The sequence below is a fragment of the Physeter macrocephalus genome, chromosome 5 (genome assembly GCF_002837175.3).
Source record: "Physeter macrocephalus isolate SW-GA chromosome 5, ASM283717v5, whole genome shotgun sequence".
NCBI classification, from domain to species: Eukaryota; Metazoa; Chordata; class Mammalia; order Artiodactyla; family Physeteridae; genus Physeter; species Physeter macrocephalus.
In genome coordinates, this window is record NC_041218.1 from 12,982,620 (window position 1) to 13,002,142 (window position 19,523).

The window sequence follows — 19,523 nt, forward strand, 5'->3', positions numbered from 1 at the left end:
CTGCATCACAAATTGCCCCCAAATTAATGGTTTAAAACAGTACATATTTGTTTCTGTGAGTCAGGGATCCAGGCATGGCTTAGCTGGGTCCTCTGCTTCATGGTCTCTCATGAGATTGCAGTCAAGGTTGGGGTCTTATCTGAAGGCTTGACCGGGGAAATACCCACTTCTGAGCTCACGTCGTTGTTGGGAGGATGGAGTTCCTTGAGGGCTGTTGGACGGAGCGCCTTGCGGACTATTTGTTGCCCCCAGTGGGTCTCTCCAACGTGATAGCTTGCTTCGTCAAAGCCAACAAGTGAACAAGACGGTTGGCGAGATGGAAGTCATAATCCTTTGTACCTAACTGTGGAAGTCACAGCCCTGCAATGTTGCCGCATTCTCGTGGTTAAAAGCAAGTTCCTCAAGAGGAAGAGGGGGTTGCGTAAGGCCATAAACACCAATAGGTGGGGACGTCCCTGGGGGTTTGGAGGCTGCCTGCCAGCAATGGTGGAGGAACAGGAAGAGTAGAGCGTACCTGGCATGAAAGCGCAGAGGGAAAACAGAGGTGGGAACTGTGCAAGTCAAGAGAAGCAGCTCCAAGGCCACGAGAAGGGAAATGGCTTGGAGCGAAAGCAGGAGAGATATCAGTGGCGCTGTGCAGCTGGGCCGGAGAAGGGTCTAGGCACAGTCTGCGGGGCCGCCTCTCTCCGAAGTGAGGAGGGCCCCTCGCCGGGCCCAGGAGGGGCTGCTTCTCGTACCTGCAGGCCTCCGCACGCCCTCCTGCAGTACCCCCGCCCCCACACCCCGATCGCGGCTCGCATCAGCCTGGCCTTTAAGGGCTTGTGCACCCGCCTCTGCCGCCAGCCTGTAAACCGTGCCAGGGCAGGGCCTGGCCTTCTGTTCATTGTGGGAGCCAGACTGCTTAGCTCAGGGCACAAAGCGAGCACGTGGGAAATGCTTCTTGCCAGAAGGCACACGTGTCCATGAATGAATGAATAAATAAGTACAGGCAGAACTGAGGACTGCTGGTTTACTCTAGGATTCTAGGGCCCAGGACACATTTGGACAAAACCCTGCCAGGCCTTCGTGCAGGAGAAGCACGCGTTTAGGGCGTGAGGCGAAGCAGTGGGCGCTGAGAAGAACCTGAGGGGCTTTGGCTCTGTTCTGTCTGGCTGGCGGGCGGAGGCCGGCGGGGGCCGAGGTGGAAGAGTCAGGAGAAGGGAGGGAAGCAGAGGATGCGAGGATTTCTCGAGACGGTGTGACTGGAGGCGGAGGGCAGCTGTGGAGAGTTGGGACGTGGTGGCAGAGGAGTGGCAGGGGGCAGGCGGGGCCCCTCGGGGGGCAGCCCTTCCGCAGGCGCGGGGCGACGCCTCGGGTAGGGAAGCCCTCTCCCGGGTGGTCCGGAGGAGGGGCGCTGGCGGAGCGCTGCGGCCACCCCGGGGCTCAGGTGGCGGGTGCCCCAGAGGGCTGCCAGGTGTCACACCCAGCACGCGGCCTTGGTGCCGGTGGCACCTGCCTCCAGAAGTGCTCTCACCTGCATCCCGAACGCACGAAGAGCAGTATCACTTCTGACGCGTTAGCATGAAAGTGACCTTCCAGAAGGCTCACGAAGCACCTGGCTTGAAGCCTCATGTCTCGTCGGCGACAGCTGTGGCTGCTGCATGTGGCTTTTCCCACATGCTAAGGGTTCCACACGGTTTTTCTCAAATGGTCCTTCTAGCCAGATGAGGGATGTGACAGTGGTCTCCCTACTTTACAGACGAGGAAAGAGAGCCCGAAATGTTGGCTGACTTTCCCGAGGCTTCCCTGTGAGTAGAGGGCAGAGCAGGACTGGCCCCCAGCTTTCCCTGGGTCAGAGCTCGAGCTCTTGACCCCGGGATGTGCCTTGGCGGCAGGGTCTCGGGAGGCGACCCTCAGGGTTGAGGGTCCTCGCATCCAGCACTGAGAGGAGGCGGGGGTGGGCTTAGGTGCAGGGGCTTGTGTCAGGGAGCCCCGTGGGGTAGCCTGTCATCTGCGCCCACACGTCACCTCGCACGGGAGCCGGGTCCCTGTACATTTGGGGTCTCACCCGGGACTGTCAGCGCATCCTTTTCTTCCGATGCTCAAGTCGTCTTGGGAGCTGAACGTTCTCACTGAGGTGTCCGTCACCTCGGAGAGACTCTCGGAAGTTACGTCCGGCTTTGCTTCCTCTGCGCCGCTTCCCCCGGCTAAAGTAGTTTAATGATCCCTAAACTCGCACTTCGGTGTATCAGCGGAGCTGTTGAATGATGGACCTCTAGTTTAAAGATAAGACTTTCAAAGTGAAACACACCATTTTACGTGGAAGTAACCGACCCGTATTGAATCTGTTTGGTGGTACCTTGTTTTTTTGGTTATCGGTGTTGGCAGGGGAAGGGGTGGTTAGCACACACCTGTATTGAATATTTTTTGCAATATTTCTAACAAGCTATTCCCCTCCCACCCCCTTTTAATTTTTTCAGATCACACACCCAGCTGGCTGCATGTCTCAGTTTATTAAGTTCTTTGGGGAACAGATCCTCATCCTTTGGAAATTTGCCTTACTTCGAAAGCGCATTTTGATATTTTCTCCCCCTCCAGTGGGCGTCGTATGCTATAGAGGTAACTAGAAGCCAAAGTCAGGGACTCTTCCCACGTTCTCTGCAACAGAAACTGCCCCAGTCTTTCCAGTGTTGACCAAGGCCAGAAGGGATTGAGCCATATCAGGGCCTCAGGGGTTTTAAGCCTGGGAGTGACATGGTTGGGTTAGTATTGTAGAATGTGGACTCTGGCGGTATGGAAGACGGATCGGGTGACACGTCAGTGGTCCGGTGAGGGAGAAGGGTCTGGATTAGAGCAGAGAGGGTGGATGCTTGGTATGTTTAAGAGAGAAACCTGACAGAGTCTGGCGTCTGGGTTGTGAGGTTCTGATGTATGTGAGGTAACGGAGGAAGAATCTAGGATGCCGAGGACGGTGAGGCCACCAGGCGGGGGACCGAGGAGGAGCCGGTGGGGGTCCGCGTGACAGAGTTACCTTGGACGTGACGAGCGTGTGCTGCTCTGAGGCCTTCTCGAGCGGTGCTCTAGGCACCGCTACAGTCGGGTCAGGACCTTGGGGGACAGGCTGGGCCAGAGAGGCCGACCTGGGGGTGGCACAGAGGCCGAGCTGATAGCCGGGGGGTGGGTGCCGTCATCTGGGGAGAATGTGAGTGAGGAGGGACGCGCCAGCGTGTAAGATGCAGGCCTGCGCGGTGAGCCAGTGAAGGCGGAAGGCAGAGGGGGTGTTGGCGTGCAGTCAGAAGAGGGGAGGGCACCAGGAGATGCGGGGGTCGCGGTGGGCAGGAGTTCTCAGAAGGGAGAGGGCCACCAGCGCCAAATGCTAAGCAGGACCCCGTGAGCTGAAGACTGAAACGTGTCCGTTGGGTCGGAGCTCCTTGCTGGAGCCGACAGCTCCGAGAGGGTGGCCGCAGGCTGGGAGGGAGGGGCCGGAGGGGCGCGGGCGGCCTCACCTCCACTCTGCCCGCAGTGTACTGCTGCTGCTGCCTGGCCAACGTCTCCCTGCCTGGCATCGGGGAAACCGTTCCCGAGTCCAAGCCTTTCTTCTACGTGAACGTGGCCGACATCGAGAGCCTGGAGGTGGAGGTGTCCTACGTGGCCTGTGAGTACGGGGCCCGCCCCCTCCTGCGCGCGCACTTCCCTGGCGGCGTCGCGCGGGGCCCCCCTTCCCGGCAGCGTCGGGCTGGTCCCCGCAGGGCCGTCCTCCGGGCTCCTGCCGCCTGAACCCCGGCTCCCGCAGGCACCACCGAGAAGATTTTTGAGGAGAAGCGAGAGCTGTACGACGTCTACGTGGACAACCAGAACGTGAAGACGCACCACGCCCGCCTGCAGCCGCTGCTGAAGATCAACAGCGCCGACCGGGAGAAGTACCGGCGGCTCAACGAGCAGAGGTACCTGAGAGCCCGGGGCTGCGGTGCCGCCCTCGTCGGGACAGCCCGCGGGCTCCCGTCGAGCCGCCGGCCGCCCCTTCCCTCTGGGCACGTTTCTGCCCCTCTGCCGGGAGCCGCCGTGGAGGAGGCTCCCAGCATATACTGGTGGGCGGCAGGCATGTGTGGGGTGACTCCCTTCCGGCGGCCTCTGCAGTCTGCGAGGCCCGAGGAAGCGTGTTGGTATCGGTGGCGAAATAAACGGCCTCATCAGCTCATCCCTGTGTTACGACAGTTAGGAAAGGGGGTCACTTGAGTGGGATTACACACGGGCAGAGCCAGCCCTGGGCTCCAGGCCCCGTCTGTCCTTGCCGCTGCTGCTCTCCCTGCCTTTGGACGGGGGCCAGGGTGCGTGTGTCGCTCTGGATCAGCCTCCTTCCTGGGAGGCGGTGGCCCGTGCAGATGCCTGGCCGGTGACCTAGCCCATTGCTGGGGTCCTTGTAGCTGCACCGGAGGCTGACGGTCGTCTCCTCCCCGACAGGCAGATGCTGTTGTATTCCCAGGAGGTAGAAGAAGATTATAACCCTTGTGAAGAGGACCTCTTTGTGCTGTGAGTCGGCCCAGGCCGCGGTCGTGGGCCTCCCCGTGGGTCCCTTAGCACTAACGGCTTTAGCCTGGATCCCTCCCCTGTTCTCTGCTGCAGCCCAGGGATGCCCTTTATTGCCACCAAGGGCACTTAGAGCTGGGCTCCACGCAAGTCAACCCGAGCCCCGAAATGCTGTCAGGGGGACCCAGAAAAGTTAAAGCAGCAGGGGAAGGTTATTAAGGGAACATGGGAGGCCCCGCAGTTTTCTTGCTGTTGGGCATTTACACCCGGATGTCTGCTGCATAGGAGCTCTGTGTGTCCCTCCGGATGCAGGGACTTCTCATTCCACTGCTTCCTTTGAATAGAGCAGTTCCTTGTCCTGAGTATTATGGGATAATCAGAAACTTAACTCTTGAATCGGAGGACATTTCTTTCCTTGGGAGCTGTTGGCGGTCAGGGTGGGGGCCGTGGCCTTTGCACCTCGTGGCGCTGATCTCATTCGTAGGCAGCTGTGCTCAGTGGTAAGAACAGAATTGTCATTGAGCCAGAAACGATTCTCCCAGCTTCCGGCTTGGTCTTCCTACCCCGCCTCCTGGGATGGGGCTGGCAAATAGCACTTGCAGTCAGAACTGTTTCTGGCTTTGATATTGGCTTTGATAATTCAACAAAGGTGCAGTACTTTGATTCTAATAAAGTGTACTTCCTAATGCATACATGCTGTTTAGCTGTAAAAGTATCCGGGAACTGAGCAGAGAACCAGCAGTCCCATCAAGGACTTGACACAGTCTGTTGAATCTGAAAATTCCAGAGCGCCCAGAGCTGCTTTGGGCACTAGGCACCCTGCTCTGTGGAACACAGCTGAAGAGCCTAGACAGTTAATGCCTTTTCTGACTACAGTTCATATGTTCACACAGTACTGTAAGTTCGTGACATTCAAATCATGCTCTGTGCATAATTAAAACAAAAAAAGCAATCGAAAGAACACAGCTGCGTACAGATGGTGGTGAGCTGGGGAGATATCGGTACCTCCAGGCTGACTCCCCTTCCTCCTTCACTGCCCGCTCCAGCACGGCTGGCTTCAGGTTGCCCCGTGCCCGCCCCAGCGCCTCTGAGCTCCACCTTTTCTGTGTGGGTGCCTCAGGGCCTGGAGAGCCAACTCAGAGCCCTTCTCTGCCTCTAGGAAGGCTCACCTCCTGCTGCGGGCTCTAATTACCCATCCAGGGCTTTGAAGGTGAATTTCACTTTCTCACATTAAGTCTTGACCTCAGAACTGCATTATCAGTTTTTTTTGGTTTTGTTTTCTGTCCTTCTCTTCCCTTTATGACTAAGCAGAAAGAGAGGAACAGAGTTTATGGGGCCCTCTCCCTACAGCTGTGTGTAAACCCCTAGTGACCTCCCTCTCAACAGGAAAATAAATTTTTGGCAGTCAGGCCATCGGTTGCTTAGAGATTTTGCTCATCGTACCATGGTTAATTAAGCCAGTTCTTTGCTGACCCTAGCGGCACTTGAAAAACCGTTTAACTTTTATCCTGTTTTCTTCTTTTAAAAGATAGGTCTGAGTTTCGAAACCATTTAAAAGTATATCAAGCAAAGTAGTGTAGTTTTGGTTCCCCACGTGTGGCTTACTTGGTGAGCTTTCGTGTCTTTTCTGCCCTCCCTTTCCCACGTCTTGTCTTGTGAATGCAGGTTTTTCCTAGAGCAAAACAATCGGATATTTCAGACTTTGCTGGAGGTGTCCGCCAGTCAAGACAAAACTCTGACAGCTGAGCATGCCCGGGGCATGGGTCTAGACCCCCAAGGAGACCGGAGCTTCCTTATGGACCTGCTGGAGGCCTACGGCATCGATGTCATGTTGGTCATTGACAGCCCCTGTTGCCCATAGGAAGGATGGGTTCACCCAGGCCCCAGATGGCCTGATTTTTAATTAAGTTGACACAAAGGAATACTGTTTATACTTCCAACAAATGTAACTTTTGCATCTCCTTCCCTCCCTTCCTCCCAAGAGGCAAGATGAGAGCACCTTGGTTTTGTAGGCTGTTGAAAGCTACCGCCTTCAGAGCTGCCGCCGGTTTGGTCTTAGGAGTTATCAAAGCGGATTCTCTCATTGCCTTGTTGAGGGACTTGAGGAGATGGGCCGAAGACCGCGTATCGCCAGGAGCGGGCCGAGTTCTGGAAACGTGGGGCTGGACTGTTGAGAAAGTCCGTCTGGTCTTTGTCGCTCGACACATCAAGAATAAGACAGCTGTCTGTCCAGTGTGGCGTTGGATGTCCACCTGCCTGAAGCAGAAGCTAGACCAGGTGGCTTTTCAAGGTTATTTTAATCAGTTCTGGGAGTCTAGTCTTGGGATCAAATCCCTTTTCCCGTTTATTAGAGTAAATCTGTGTTTTCTCTGTTCACGTAGGTAAGAGACTTCAAAGAGGGACAAAGGATATTTCTGTCACCAAGTATGAGCTTCTCTAAGGACAGATGACAGGGAGAGGTTGCTTCTCAGTCACCTGAGAACTAAAATTGTAGAATGAAGCCTTGAAACCTTTCTCTGAGTAAGTTAACGGTGGCCACTCCACGTTAATAGTCCTTTTTCTCTGAATCCCCTCCTCTTGGGACGGGCTGGCAGATTCCTTCGGGCCGATGTTAACAAACGTGCGTACCAGTTTGGAGCCCTCGTAAACAAACTTCTCTTTAGCAGAGACGACATTTGTCGATCTAAGTAATTGGGACCAGAGATGTACAGGTTTGCTGGAGAGCCAACGTGGCAGTCCCTCCACCCAGGAAAGTGGCTGGGAACCCCGGGTGTGAGCGATGAGCTCCTCTGCTTTGCTCTGGAGCGTTCTGACCTGGGACAGCACCTGTCGGCCCTGCCTGTTCTCTTTGGCTGGGGCGTTCGGTGGATGCCGGCCTCGGTTTGCTAGCCAGAGAAGCTAGCTCCTGGAGCAGCGTCTAGGTCTTTGGCGTCTGTTGAGGATTTTGACTTGGGACCCTGGGTTGTCGGTGACAAGTGACTTCCTGCCCTTCACCGTTCCTGCCTGGCTCTGTTACTGGAATAGCCATCGGTCTGTCCACGTCTGGGACCAAGTCCCAGCCAGGCACATGTACCCAGCAGAGAGAAATAACTTCCAGATAGGTGGGTCACATGTCTTATCTCAAGACTAGCTTTATAGGGCTTACTGCTCTATTTAAAAATATTTTCGGGGGCTTCCCTGGTGGCGCAGTGGTTGCGCGTCCGCCTGCCGATGCAGGGGAACCGGGTTCGCGCCCCGGTCTGGGAGGATCCCACGTGCCGCGGGGCGGCTGGGCCCGTGGGCCGTGGCCCCTGGGTCTGCGCGTCCGGAGCCTGTGCTCCGCAACGGGAGAGGCCGCAGCAGTGTGCTCTGCGACGGGAGAGGCCACAGCAGAGGGAGGCCCGCATACCACACACACACACAAAAAAAAAATTTTCACTGTAGCTCCTTGACATGGAATTCAAGACTAAAGAAGGTCACATGTGGAGATGCAAACAGACATTGATTAATCAAGGTAGCATCTTTTATGGAAGTATATAAATAAGTTTGGGCATTGAATTGTAAACTGTACAATACATTTTTCTCCTCTGTGGGTTTAGCCTTCATTTCAGTAATACATATGTTTACAAAAGAAAAAAAGAATCTGTGTTTAGAAGCTGAAGCTTCACTGCCTTTTTCCCGGAAGAGTGACTGTCGTCTCCTGTTGCCCCTGGAGAAGAAGTGGCCTTTCTAACTTGGGTCAGGTTATGGTTACTTTTATACTTTTAGTGGTATCCGAAGGTTCAAGGCTTTCTAAGTTGGGTGGGTGGGTGGTGGTCAGAAGTAGGGGTGGGCGTAAAAGGGAGGGTCAGATTCTCGCGGAGGACACAGGCAGACCCTTTTTCCGTGCAACCGGGGAACTTGTTGGGAGAATACTCTTTTTAAGCACTTCTGCTCCAGAGGCCTTCTGCGTGTGAACGCTTTTGTGTTTGTGGTGTTGTAACTCCAAGCTCAGACGTGCTGATGTAAAGGTAGTAGGATGAAGATGAGATTCCTGTATCTCCCTTTGAATGGTGGGCCCAGGCTTCTGTGCTCCTCTTAGCTCCCTGCCGTCCTAGGCAGCTGTCCACCTGGCATCTCTGTGTGTCCCCCCCGATGCTCATGCAGAGCTCTGGGCTGGGCGTGGTCCTGGGAGGGGTGCGCCCATGAGGCAGTGCCACTCTGAGGTCATACGCACCCTGGGCTCGGCTGACCTTGAGGAGGAAACCCAAGAATTGGTTCTTCCCTGCATTGCCAGCTTCCTGGGGGGTGGGGGGGTGGGGTGGGGGGGCCAGGACTCTAGCGCAGCGCCCTCTGCTGGGCTGGCCAGCGCGCTGTTGCCCCGTGGTTACCCTCGTCACTGCCTGTCGTCCCCCAAGGATGCAGATGTGGAGCCTCTTGCTTCCGAGGTCAGAGGTCACCGTTTGAAGGCTCCCGCCTTCTCCCTGCCCTCTCAGGTGAGCAGCACCCACAGCGTCACTTGCTGCCAGGTCTCTGAAAGGGGACTCCGTTGGAGAGGTACCAGGCAAGACTCCCTGCGCAGGGACGGCAGAAGCTAGAAGCCACACAGACCTGCTTTTGTGTCACTGTGGAAATGTTTTCTGAGGAACCCCCTGCTCTTGTTTGGAAGCTTTGGAGAATGTCCCCGTTCCCTGTCCTCCGTAGGGACAGGGCTTACTGTCATTACTGTGACCTTCTGGAGCAGGTTGGGAGCCTCGGGTACCCTGACTGATGGTGGCCTTCTGTCCCTCTAGTCTCTTGGACCACCTCCCTCCCTCCCCACGGCCCACTGCGCCAGCTGGCTTGGTCCTGCTGGGGACCTTTAAGCCTGATCTAACGCCAAGCTGTGAGCCACGTCCTAACTTGGAAACACTGCTGACCTGAGACACGGGGGCTGCCAGGTCATCCCTGGGTCAAGTTAGAAGAAATTCTCGGTGGCGAGAGTCCCCGTGGGACCTAGAATCCAGGCTTGGGGTTTGTTGATGTCTGTAAGATACGACAGAGTTCTGGTAAGATGGATTTTTCACTTGTGCAGGCTGGGCAGATGGTACCATCCAGCCTGTGGGACAATGTCCATTTGTCCTGTGGATTAGGACTTCAGGAGTCAGCAGTGGTAGGACTTGCCTTTCACCAGACCAAAAAGTATGGGCCAAATAATAGTTTAGAATTAGCTTTGGCTTCTGCTAAGCACGAAGCACTCCTCGGGCCCGGTGTAGATCCCTTCTAATGTAAGCGCGTGTACGGTCCTCAGTGAGTTATGATTGCTGTGGATCAGCAGGCATCTGTCTCCCGGAGCCGTCGTTCATCCTGGCATCACGTCTTCCATTTGGCTGAAGGAGGGAAGCTAAACTCATGGAAATATTGATAGAAACAATTCAGCATAGGAATTTGCATTTATAACTTACCTTGTTCTGTCCCACGTGAAAATCAAGATGGGAAATTTTAAGTATAGCACAGGGTGTAGATAATTCTCAATACCACGTGTGAAGATTCATTTATCAGTGTAACTACCTATGATATTTTAGCTAGAAGATAAAGGTAAATGAAATCATAGCCGAATCACTGTTTTTCATTCTGGTGGTTATGAGGATGAACTTGCTATTTGTCTTGATACACTGAAAGCCCTTCAAACGCAATAAAAAGATAAGATTATTCACCTTTAAACCGAGGCCTTTGGGGAACCTTTTGTAAAGGGCAGTGATGAGTGAACCTTTTAACGGCAGTACAGCAACCGTCCAGGAAGAGGCGGGGACCTCAGGGACTGTTTGGTTTGTTTTGTTTTGGTTTGTTTTTTAAATGAAACTGCAGAGCCCAGGGAATGAATTGAGGTGCTTTCTCCACTCCCAGGACGGATCATACGTGCAGAGGTAGAGGAGGGGGAGGGCGCTGAATAAAAGAAGATAGTGAACGCGCTTTGCTGTGATGACGGTTCTCCAACAGGCAGGGTTAGCATGGGGACTAGCGTGTCTCACGTGGGCTTTCATCTCCCCGTCAGGTTCCCGGCTGGTGGGCTCAGACTCTGTGAAGGGGGGTCTTTTCCCTGCATTCCTGCCGGACCTAGTGCCCTGCAGTGAGGATCCTGCAGACCTGGGGCTCATATCAGCAGGCCAGTCCATCCGCTCTCATTTCAGAAAAGCCCTTTTGTGATTCAGGTAGGGGAAGAGGAGTTCAGGGCTCCTTTTACTCCCAAGTCATGGATTTTTAATATTCCGTTTGTATTACCAATATACCTCTGTTCCCCGGAGCTACTGGGGTACAGAGTGCTGTGGGAAAAGGCTAACTGTGAATTTAGCTGTTTTCCTTATGAGAAATGGAAGTTTATTTTTATATCGATATTACTCTGTGATGAATTGAGTATGCAGATGTTGGAAGGAAATTTCAAAACTATAATCCTAGGAGAAACGGGCAGTATTGCAATTGGGAAGCAGCTGAGACCCCATAAGAGTTTTGTTATTTAAATGTTTTGGTGAGTGACTAAGGACTGTCCTGTGAAATCTAACAAACAGCCTCTTGAGGAGATAAAGTTGACAGTCCGATGGAGGATGACACACATTCACCAACCTCAAGTAAGATTCTTGTATGAAAAGGGGGGGTGAATGTGATCATGCTGATTACTAGGCCTCTTAGCTGGGGGGAGATGAGAGGCAGGGGTAGTTTTATAACTGGCACTTTGACTCATTTGTGGAGCCTGGAACACAGGGGCCATTTGGTGAAACTGCACATTTAGAAAGGAAATAAGAATTTTCCAGAGCTAGATAGAGAAATGATGATGGGAGAAGTAAAGCCCTGCTTTCATCTCTTTAGCATTTATTCTAGAAGCTCAGCATATAGTGGGCTTTTAGAGGTAGTAGGATCTAAATTCAGAAAATTTATTTAACTACCATGGAAGGGTAGGCATGGATTACTACCTCTGTTTGCTGTGGAATATGCCTCTTTAGACTAATGGTCCATCTACTTTGCTTTCTAAGGACAGTTGGGGGATGCAGGGGTGGGGTGTAGGGTATCATGAACTAGCCGGAGATGATCCACAAAATGAAAAATCCACACACAGGTCACCGAGGTCACTGGTTGTTAACATATACCATTGACAGACATTGGAGTGAAAACTCCTTCCTTTGGCCACATCAAGCAAAGAGAAAAGTCTCAAAAAATTGTGAAGGCAGCATCAGGAAATGAGTTTTGGTCTAGCCCTCCAGGACCAGTGAGGAAAGCTGTAGAGTCTCTGTGCTTTTGAACAGACTGGGTAGGAGACTTTAGGGGTACAGAGTAGAGGAAAAACAAAACTAACCTCCTTTGTTTATCCCAAGCTCGTTGGCTAAATTTTTTTATAGGTCTGAGAGAGAAACCTTTTTTTGAGAAAGAAATAGTTGTAAAAGCCTTGGGAAAAGTTCTGTTTTTTCCAAGTTAGGATCAGCATAGTCTCCCTGTCGCCTTAAATGTCAAACCCCTATTTCGATTAATACCCCAGTGTAAGAGTTACAGCAATAAGAGAAACGGAATCTGTTTTTGTTTCAAGTGTTTACCTCATAGTATGAAATTAGTAAGACAGTTCTTAGATCTCACCCTGAATATACTGCATCTGGGTATGTTTGTTGTTCTCTCTCTTCATTTTAAAGGCCCAAAGGAAGCTGGGGTTCATCCCGAGAGTAAATGTTTCTTGAATGGATTTTGTTCTGTGGTACAAATAACATCTGTGTATATCATGTGTGTATATATCTGAACCACATTGTATGCAGAGAGGTTGATATAACTATATCTACGGAAAACAGTTTTTACAATTAAAAGTCACATTTTAACATGAACATGCGTGCTGCAGTCCTTCACTTGGTCCCACAGTGTGGCTTGTGGCAGGAAGGAGCAACAGCGCAGGGCGCGAGCAGATCCATGGCGCGCAACACCGACCTCACTTACGGTCATGATGGAAGAAGCCAGAGCTGGTGCCTGTCCTCCTTGAGGCCATGGTCTGGATACACGTTCTCCAGGTAATGGAAACCGAAGTTGGAAATAACTGTCCCCATTCCATCAGAAAAGCCAGGACTGTGCACCCTCCATCATATCAGACAACTTCTGGAGAAGGACCCCCACGGAGACCAAAGCTTTTTTGTTTCACATCTTCCTCCTACTAAAGGTTACTTTAAAACAAACATTATATACTGAGACACACACACACACACATTTTATTTTTAACCTTCTGGGGAGTTACTTATTTTAAGGCAGTAGAGACTCAATTCCTAACATTGTTAGCTCTGTGTTCCAAGCCAGGTTCCTACCTTCCAAGTGACATGACCATGTATTACCTAGTTCCTAGGGTTGTGAGAACACAGCTAATCAGTCACACGTGTAAAGCACTGGCACAAAGTAATTACAACCATGCATACAAATTGGCCATGGGGTTAAGCAAAAGGCCTTATACTGAACTATATTTCATATAAAATATCTGCTCTGTTTTTAATAGAAATACTCTTGGTTTTTGAGTGAAATGAGTGAGTCTGACAAAAGGTTTGTACTAAACAAGAAGGGGGGACTCGGGTTTTCCTCGGACCCCTCAGCATTCCAGGTCTAGCTGACGAGGGTCTCTCATAGCTGCTGAAACCTCCTTTACGTGGGTCTTATATGGAAGGACAACAGAAAGAAGGCGATAGATGATGAGGCAACCATGTTCTCGGTAAATAGAATCAAGAAAACAAAATTTGAACTAGGACATATTTACATTTAAAAATGAATAAAAAATACTAATCTGAATTAAATATCCTTCCCCAATCATATGTTCCATTATTTCTATGGAAAAATTAGAATCACTAAAACACATACATGCTGGTAGCCAAGATTCTATGCTGGTCTTTTGTACTCTATAATAGAACCAATATATGCCAGATTCTCTTGGCTTATGTAGACTGTATATTCTTACACCACAGCACTCCCTCTCCCCTCCATGGGTAGTATGGAGTGGCTGCTCCTTAGACTGCATGTTTGGACCTGCCTGCTTTTTGTTTTGTTGTTTTTGCAAAAGCACAGCTTTTAACACCACTCTGAAGAACACAGAGGTAAACAGGTAAGCATTATTTTATGGGCTTTGCAGTCACGGTCTTTTCATAGCTGCTTTATAATCCTTTAAGTGTTGGTCTTCACTCTCCAAGGGGTTCGTGGGTGCAGGCGTATGCACTGTCCTAAAACTGATCTACCTGAGGGTGAGCCAGCCAGTTCTCCTTTCCCTCTTCCCCCTTGTGCAATTTTCCTTCCTCTTTACAAAAAGAAAACCTTACGTCTCATCCAGCTTACTGTGGTGCACTGCCCTCTGGACTATAAAAACCTCAGGGGCACCAAAATGATTATCACGCCTAGCTAACGAATCCTTAGCAAGGTAGGTAGTTTCTAGTTCTCTGTCTTCAACAAACCAGAGGAGGAGCTAATCAAGCTGTTGATAGGTCACTGTGATTTTTGATACGCAACTCGAAAGAACTACATGACACTGTTACAACAGAGTTTTTTCTATCCCATCTGCTTATTTATATATTTACATCTATAAGGTTAAGCCTTGTTTCATCTTAGCTGTAAATAACGTGCTTTTGGGAGGAGACAAAATGGTGGAATAGAATGACGTGGGCTCACCTCTTCTTACGGAAACAGAATCACAACTAACTGCTGAACAACCATCGACCAAAAAAAAAAAAACGCTGGAACCTACCAGAAAAGATACCCTATATCCAAAGACAAAGAAGAAGCCACAATGAGATGGTAGGAGGGGCACAATCGTGATAAAATCAAACCCCGTACATGCCAGGTGGGCAACCCACAAACTGGAAAATAATTACACCACAGAAGTTCTCCCACAGGAGTAAAAGTTCTGAGCCCCACGTCAGGCTCCCCAGCCTGGGGGTCTGGCAACAGGAGGAGGAGCTCCCAGAGAAGCTGGCTTTGAAGGCCAGCGAGGTTTGATTGCAGGAATTCCACAGGACTGGAGGAAACAGAAACTCCACTCTTGGAAGGGCACACACAGGGTCTCATGTGCACCAGGATCCAGGGAAAAAGCAGAGACCTCATAACTTACCTGCTGGTAGTGGAGGGTCTCCTGCAGAGGCGGGAGGCAGCTGTGTCTCACTGTGGAGACAAGGACACTGGCAGCAGTAGTTCTGGAGAGTATTCATTGGCATGAGCCCTCTTGGAGGCCACCATTTTCTCACCAGGACCTCGCCCCACCCAACAGCCAGTGCTAGGACGCCTCAGGCCAAACTACCAACAGGGTGGGAACGCAGCCCCACCCATCAACAGGTAGGCTACTTAAAGTCCTGCTGAGAACACAGCTGCCCGATAAACACAACCCCTGACACGGCCTTGCCCACCAGAGGGACAAGACCCAGCTCCACCCACGAGTGCGCAGGCACCAGTCCCTCCCACCAGGAAGCCTGCACAAGCCTCTTAGACAGCCTCAGCCACCAGGGGGCAGACTGCACAAGCAAGAAGAACTACAACTGCAGCCTGCAGGATGGAAACCACAATCACAGAAAGTTAGGCAAAATGAGATGGCAGAGGAATATGTCCCAGATGAAGGAACAAGATAAAACCCCAGAAAAACAACTAAGAGATAGGCAATCCACCTGAAGAATTCAGAGTAATGACAGTAAAGATGACCCAAGATCTCAGAAAAGAATGCAGATACAGATCAAGAAGGTACAAGAAATGTTTAACAAAGAGCTAAAAGATTAAAAGAACAAATAGAGATTAACAATACAATAACTGAAATGAAAAATACACTAGAAGGAATCAGCAGAATAAATGAGGCAGAAGAACAAATAAGTGAACTGGAAGACAGAATGGTGGAAATCACTGCCATGGAACAGAAGAGAAAAGAATGAAAAGAAATGAGGAAAATCCAGGAGACCTCTGGGACAACATTAAACACCCCAACATCTGCATTATGAGAATCCCAGAAGGAGCAGAGAGAGGGCACCTGAGAAAATATTTGAGGAGATAATAGCTGAAAACTTCCCTAGTATGGGAAAGGAAACAGTCACCCAAGTCCAGGAAGCACAGAGTCCCAGGCAGGATAAACCCAAGGAGGAACATGCTGAGACACATAGCAATCAAACTGGCAAAAATTGAAGACAAAAAATATTAAAAGCAACAAGGGAAATGCAACATATAATGTACAAGGGAATTCCCGTAAGGTCATCAGCTGATTTCTCAGCAGAAACCCTGCAGGCCAGAAGGGAGTGGCACGATATATTTAAAGTGATGAAAGGGAAGAACCTACAACCAAGAATACTCTACCCTGCAAGGCTCTCCTTCAGATTTGATGGAGATATCAAAAGCTTTACAGACAAGCAAAAGCTAAGAGAATTCAGCACCACCAAATCAGCTTTGCAACAAATGCTAAAGGAACTCCTCTAGGCAGAAAAGAAAAGGCCACAACTAGAAACAAGAAAATTATGAATGGAAAAGCTCACCAGTAAAGGCAAACATACAGAAAAGGGAGGAAATCATCTGTACACAAATATATCAAAACCAGTAACTGTAAGAAGACAGCACAAATGCAGGATATTGGAAATGCATTTGAAATTAAAAGACCAGCGACTTATAGCAGTCTATATATAAACAAGATTGTTTTATCAAAACCTCACGGTAACTGCAAACCAAAAATCTACGATAGATAACACACACAGAAAGGAAAAAGGAATCCAAACACAACACTAAAAGTCATGAAATCACAAGAGAACAAGAGGAAGGAAAGACATAAACAAAATGAAAAGACAACCCACAGGATGGCAGAAAATATCTGCAAACGATGTGACTGATAAGGGATTAATCTCCAGACAGCTCATGTGACTCAATATCAAAAAAACAACCCAGTCCAAAACTGGGCAGAAGGCCTAAATAGACATTTCTCCAAAGAAGACATACAGACACGTGAAAAGATGCTTAACATCACTAATTATTAGAGAAATGCAAATCAAAACTACAATGAGGTATCACTTCACACCAGTCAGAATGGCCATCATCAAAAAGTCTACCAATAATAAATGTTGGAGAGGGTGTGGAGAAAAGGGAACCCTCTTGCACTGTTGGTGGCAACGTAAATTGGTACAGCCACTATGGAGAACAGTATGGAGATTCCTTAAGAAACTAAAAATAGAACTACCGTATGATCCAGCAATCCCACTCCTGGGCATATATCTTGAGAAAAACATGGTTCGAAAGGATACACGCACCCCAGTGTTCACCGCAGTGCTGTTTACAATAGCCAAGACACGGAAGCAACCTAAATGTCCATCGACAGAGGAATGGATAAAGAAGATGTGGTACATATGTACAATGGAATGAATGAAATAATGCCATTTGCAGAAACATGGGTGGACCTGGAGATTATCATACTAAGTGATATAAGTCAGAGAAAGACATAACATGTGATAGCGCCTATATGCAGAATCTTAAAAAAAAATGATACAAATGAACTTATTTACAAAACAGAGACAGACTTAGAGAAGGAACTTATGGTTACTAGGGGGAAAGACAGGGGGAAAGATTGGGAGTTTGGGATTGACATGTACACACTGCTATATTTAAAATAGATAACCAACAAGGACCTGCTTGTATAGCACAGGGAGCTCTGCTCAGTACTCTGCAATAAACTAATGGGAAAAGAATCTGAAAAAGAATAGATACATGTATATGTATAACTGAATCACTTCACTGTACACCTGAAACTAACAACATTGTTAATCAACTATACTCCAATACAAAATAAAAATTAAAAAAAAACGAATAAACAACACAGAAAAACTGCTTTTTGATAAATGAACTCTAGGATAAAGAGCATTCTAATAAAATGTTGGTTTTTAATTATCAAAAATGTATAATCATCAGTTGTATTTCAATAATTTATAACATTCTGTACTGAGTTAACACTTGAAGAACTAAAATAAAGTTACTTCCGCTTACATTTTTTGTTGGCAAGAAGCTAGGTCCAATGGAAAGAAAATTTCAAGCATAAAAACATTACATTATGATAGCATTTGCTGAAAGTGGTTTGGAGATACACATACAAGGATAATCGACATTTTCAATGACAAAAAACTTACTCATTTTTGTAAATGGAGGATGAGTGTTAAATTATGATGTATTTCAATTACACTGAATATGTTTAAGACAGTGATGTAACAGTTTTATTTTAAAATATCAATATTTACATGACACCAGAAAGTACATACTTTGGCAACTAACTTCCCATGAAAAATTTTAGCTGTCAACTTAAAACTGAGGGGATACAAGATTTTTCAAAATACTTTTAGGAAGTACATAAGCAGAATAGTGTGTGGACCGCTGCTTTACAAGACTGTGTCCTGTTCAGTTTGGGGGACACCTCTTGTAGTAGAACCACCTGGGGAAGGTGGACACCTTTTTAAAAATGCAGATTCCCGGGCCCCAGACTGAGTTACTACATTTGGGTTGGGCCCCAAGTAAGTCAGTTTTCAACATGCACCCCAGGTGGTTCTCATGCAAACCAACATTTAAGAAGCACTACTTCAGGGGAAAAAACTAGTATTTTACAGGATTTCAGCCATGGCTGAAGAGGGACACACCTCAGGTATGTTTTTGATTAAAGAGAGAACTGAAAGACGCTAAGAATTGGAGCTCACCAAGTAGCAGCACCCATGGAGGAGCCCGGGGAACGGGACGAGGCGGCACAAGGCAGGCGCTTCCCTAGACTTCCCAGGGCGGCCACAGAGCCCACCAGGAGAGGAAGAGCCACTCAGCCCAGGATCCTGCTTCCCACTCAGGGGAGCTTACAAGGTCTAGCCCTTCTCCATCCATCGAGGGTGGGGATTTCCTGGAACTAGCCTGAGGAAAAGCAGTGTTTAGAAGGGACCGACTGTCACGGCAGAGTCGAAGCACGCGCTGCTGGGAAGCTGGCTGCAAAGCTGGGAAGCACTAGAGAGGAGGGTGGAGGGTACTTGCCATGAACAGGCCCTTGGGATCCTCTGACAGCGCCGCAGGGACAGGGAGGCCTCGGTTCCCCTTCGGTCCCAGGGTAGCCTCAAGTGCAGTCTCGGGCGCCCACTTGCGGCCCGCTCACTGGGCCGTGCTTTGCAGCAGCTGCCCCCTCTTCCGAGGGTCACAGAAGAACTGTAGTTTCCTGGGGAGCAGTTTCACCTCCACGGGCATCGCCTCGTACTCCTCGCTGTCAATGCTGAAGGAGCCCCCCGTTCCCTGTGGAGAAGAGAGTATTCACAAGAGCCCGCGCCCACACTGGCCGGAATTCTCAGCACTAGAGCACCGGGAGCGGGTCGTTAGGGAAAAGGTCCTCCTCTCGGAGGATCTGGTCTGATGTTCTTTGACAAGAGTATTTCAGTGCCTGTGTCAGACACGGGGCTGGTTCTGGAAACAGCCCTATTCTACCACCATGAAGAAGGTTTCAGTGGCCTCTATCTCCTCCCGGAGTATTTTGGGATTTGTGAGACAAGGTTATCATTTTCAAATGCTTACTGTAAGACAGGGTCCCGTCACATCTTTAAGGAATTCATAGAACATACGTGTATGTCCTCCTCAGCCCTAATCGTTTTCTCAAATGAAAAGTGAGAAACAGCCAGTTCTCTGAGGAAAGCCATTACAGCCACTTGATGAGTCTCACGGTTCTTTAGGACTCGCTTAGCTTTACACCTAAGGTATAGCAACATTAATCTTACAGATTCTCTAAAACCCTTCTGAAACGCATGCATTTAATTCAGCATTTGCTGCGTTGAAACTATGGTGCCAGCCACCGTGGGGACACCTACCTTTTTGGACACCTTAGTTTAATAGCCACAAGTCTTCAGAGGCCACCTGCAGGAAGTTTTTTTCCGCTTATAGGTTATTCTTCTAAGCTTGGCATTTCCCAGTGCAGAAAAATTTACTGCCATCCTGAAAACTGCTTCCAGATCCTTTTTAAAAAATGTGAAGCTAGGACTTCCCTGGTGGCGCAGTGGTTTAGAATCCGCCTGCCGATGCAGGGGACGGGTTCGAGCCCTGGTCCGGGAAGATCCCAC

The 19,523-nt window shown here is 49.5% G+C and overlaps 2 protein-coding genes across 8 annotated transcripts in view; one reads left to right on the plus strand and one right to left on the minus strand.

The window, feature by feature from the left end:
* DENND11 (DENN domain containing 11) overlaps positions 1-17,229 on the plus strand; it is a 53,646-nt gene extending 36,417 nt beyond the window's left edge. The window contains exons 5-10 of one of the 4 annotated variants that reach the window (XR_003679699.2): positions 2,460-2,598; positions 3,503-3,634; positions 3,773-3,923; positions 4,441-4,509; positions 6,172-6,783; positions 8,961-17,229. Coding sequence is in view for 1 of the 4 variants with exons in the window: in XM_028489660.2 (XP_028345461.1) it covers positions 2,460-2,598; positions 3,503-3,634; positions 3,773-3,923; positions 4,441-4,509; positions 6,172-6,367 (687 nt within the window). In the remaining 3 variants the exon portion in view is untranslated. Of the gene's footprint in view, positions 1-2,459; positions 2,599-3,502; positions 3,635-3,772; positions 3,924-4,440; positions 4,510-6,171; positions 7,807-8,084; positions 8,718-8,960 lie in introns of those variants that run through there. The other 3 variants (XR_003679697.1, XR_003679696.2, XM_028489660.2) reach the window with 3 other exon arrangements.
* Positions 17,230-17,316: 87 nt separating this feature from the next.
* The window catches only part of AGK (acylglycerol kinase), a 90,805-nt gene continuing 88,598 nt past the window's right edge, over positions 17,317-19,523 (minus strand). For all 4 annotated transcript variants that reach the window (XM_007103326.2, XM_007103327.3, XM_055084789.1 and 1 more), the window contains one exon: positions 17,317-18,708. In XM_007103326.2, the coding sequence (XP_007103388.2) occupies positions 18,571-18,708 (138 nt within the window). In that variant the 3' untranslated portion in view covers positions 17,317-18,570. The remainder of the gene's footprint in view (positions 18,709-19,523) is intronic.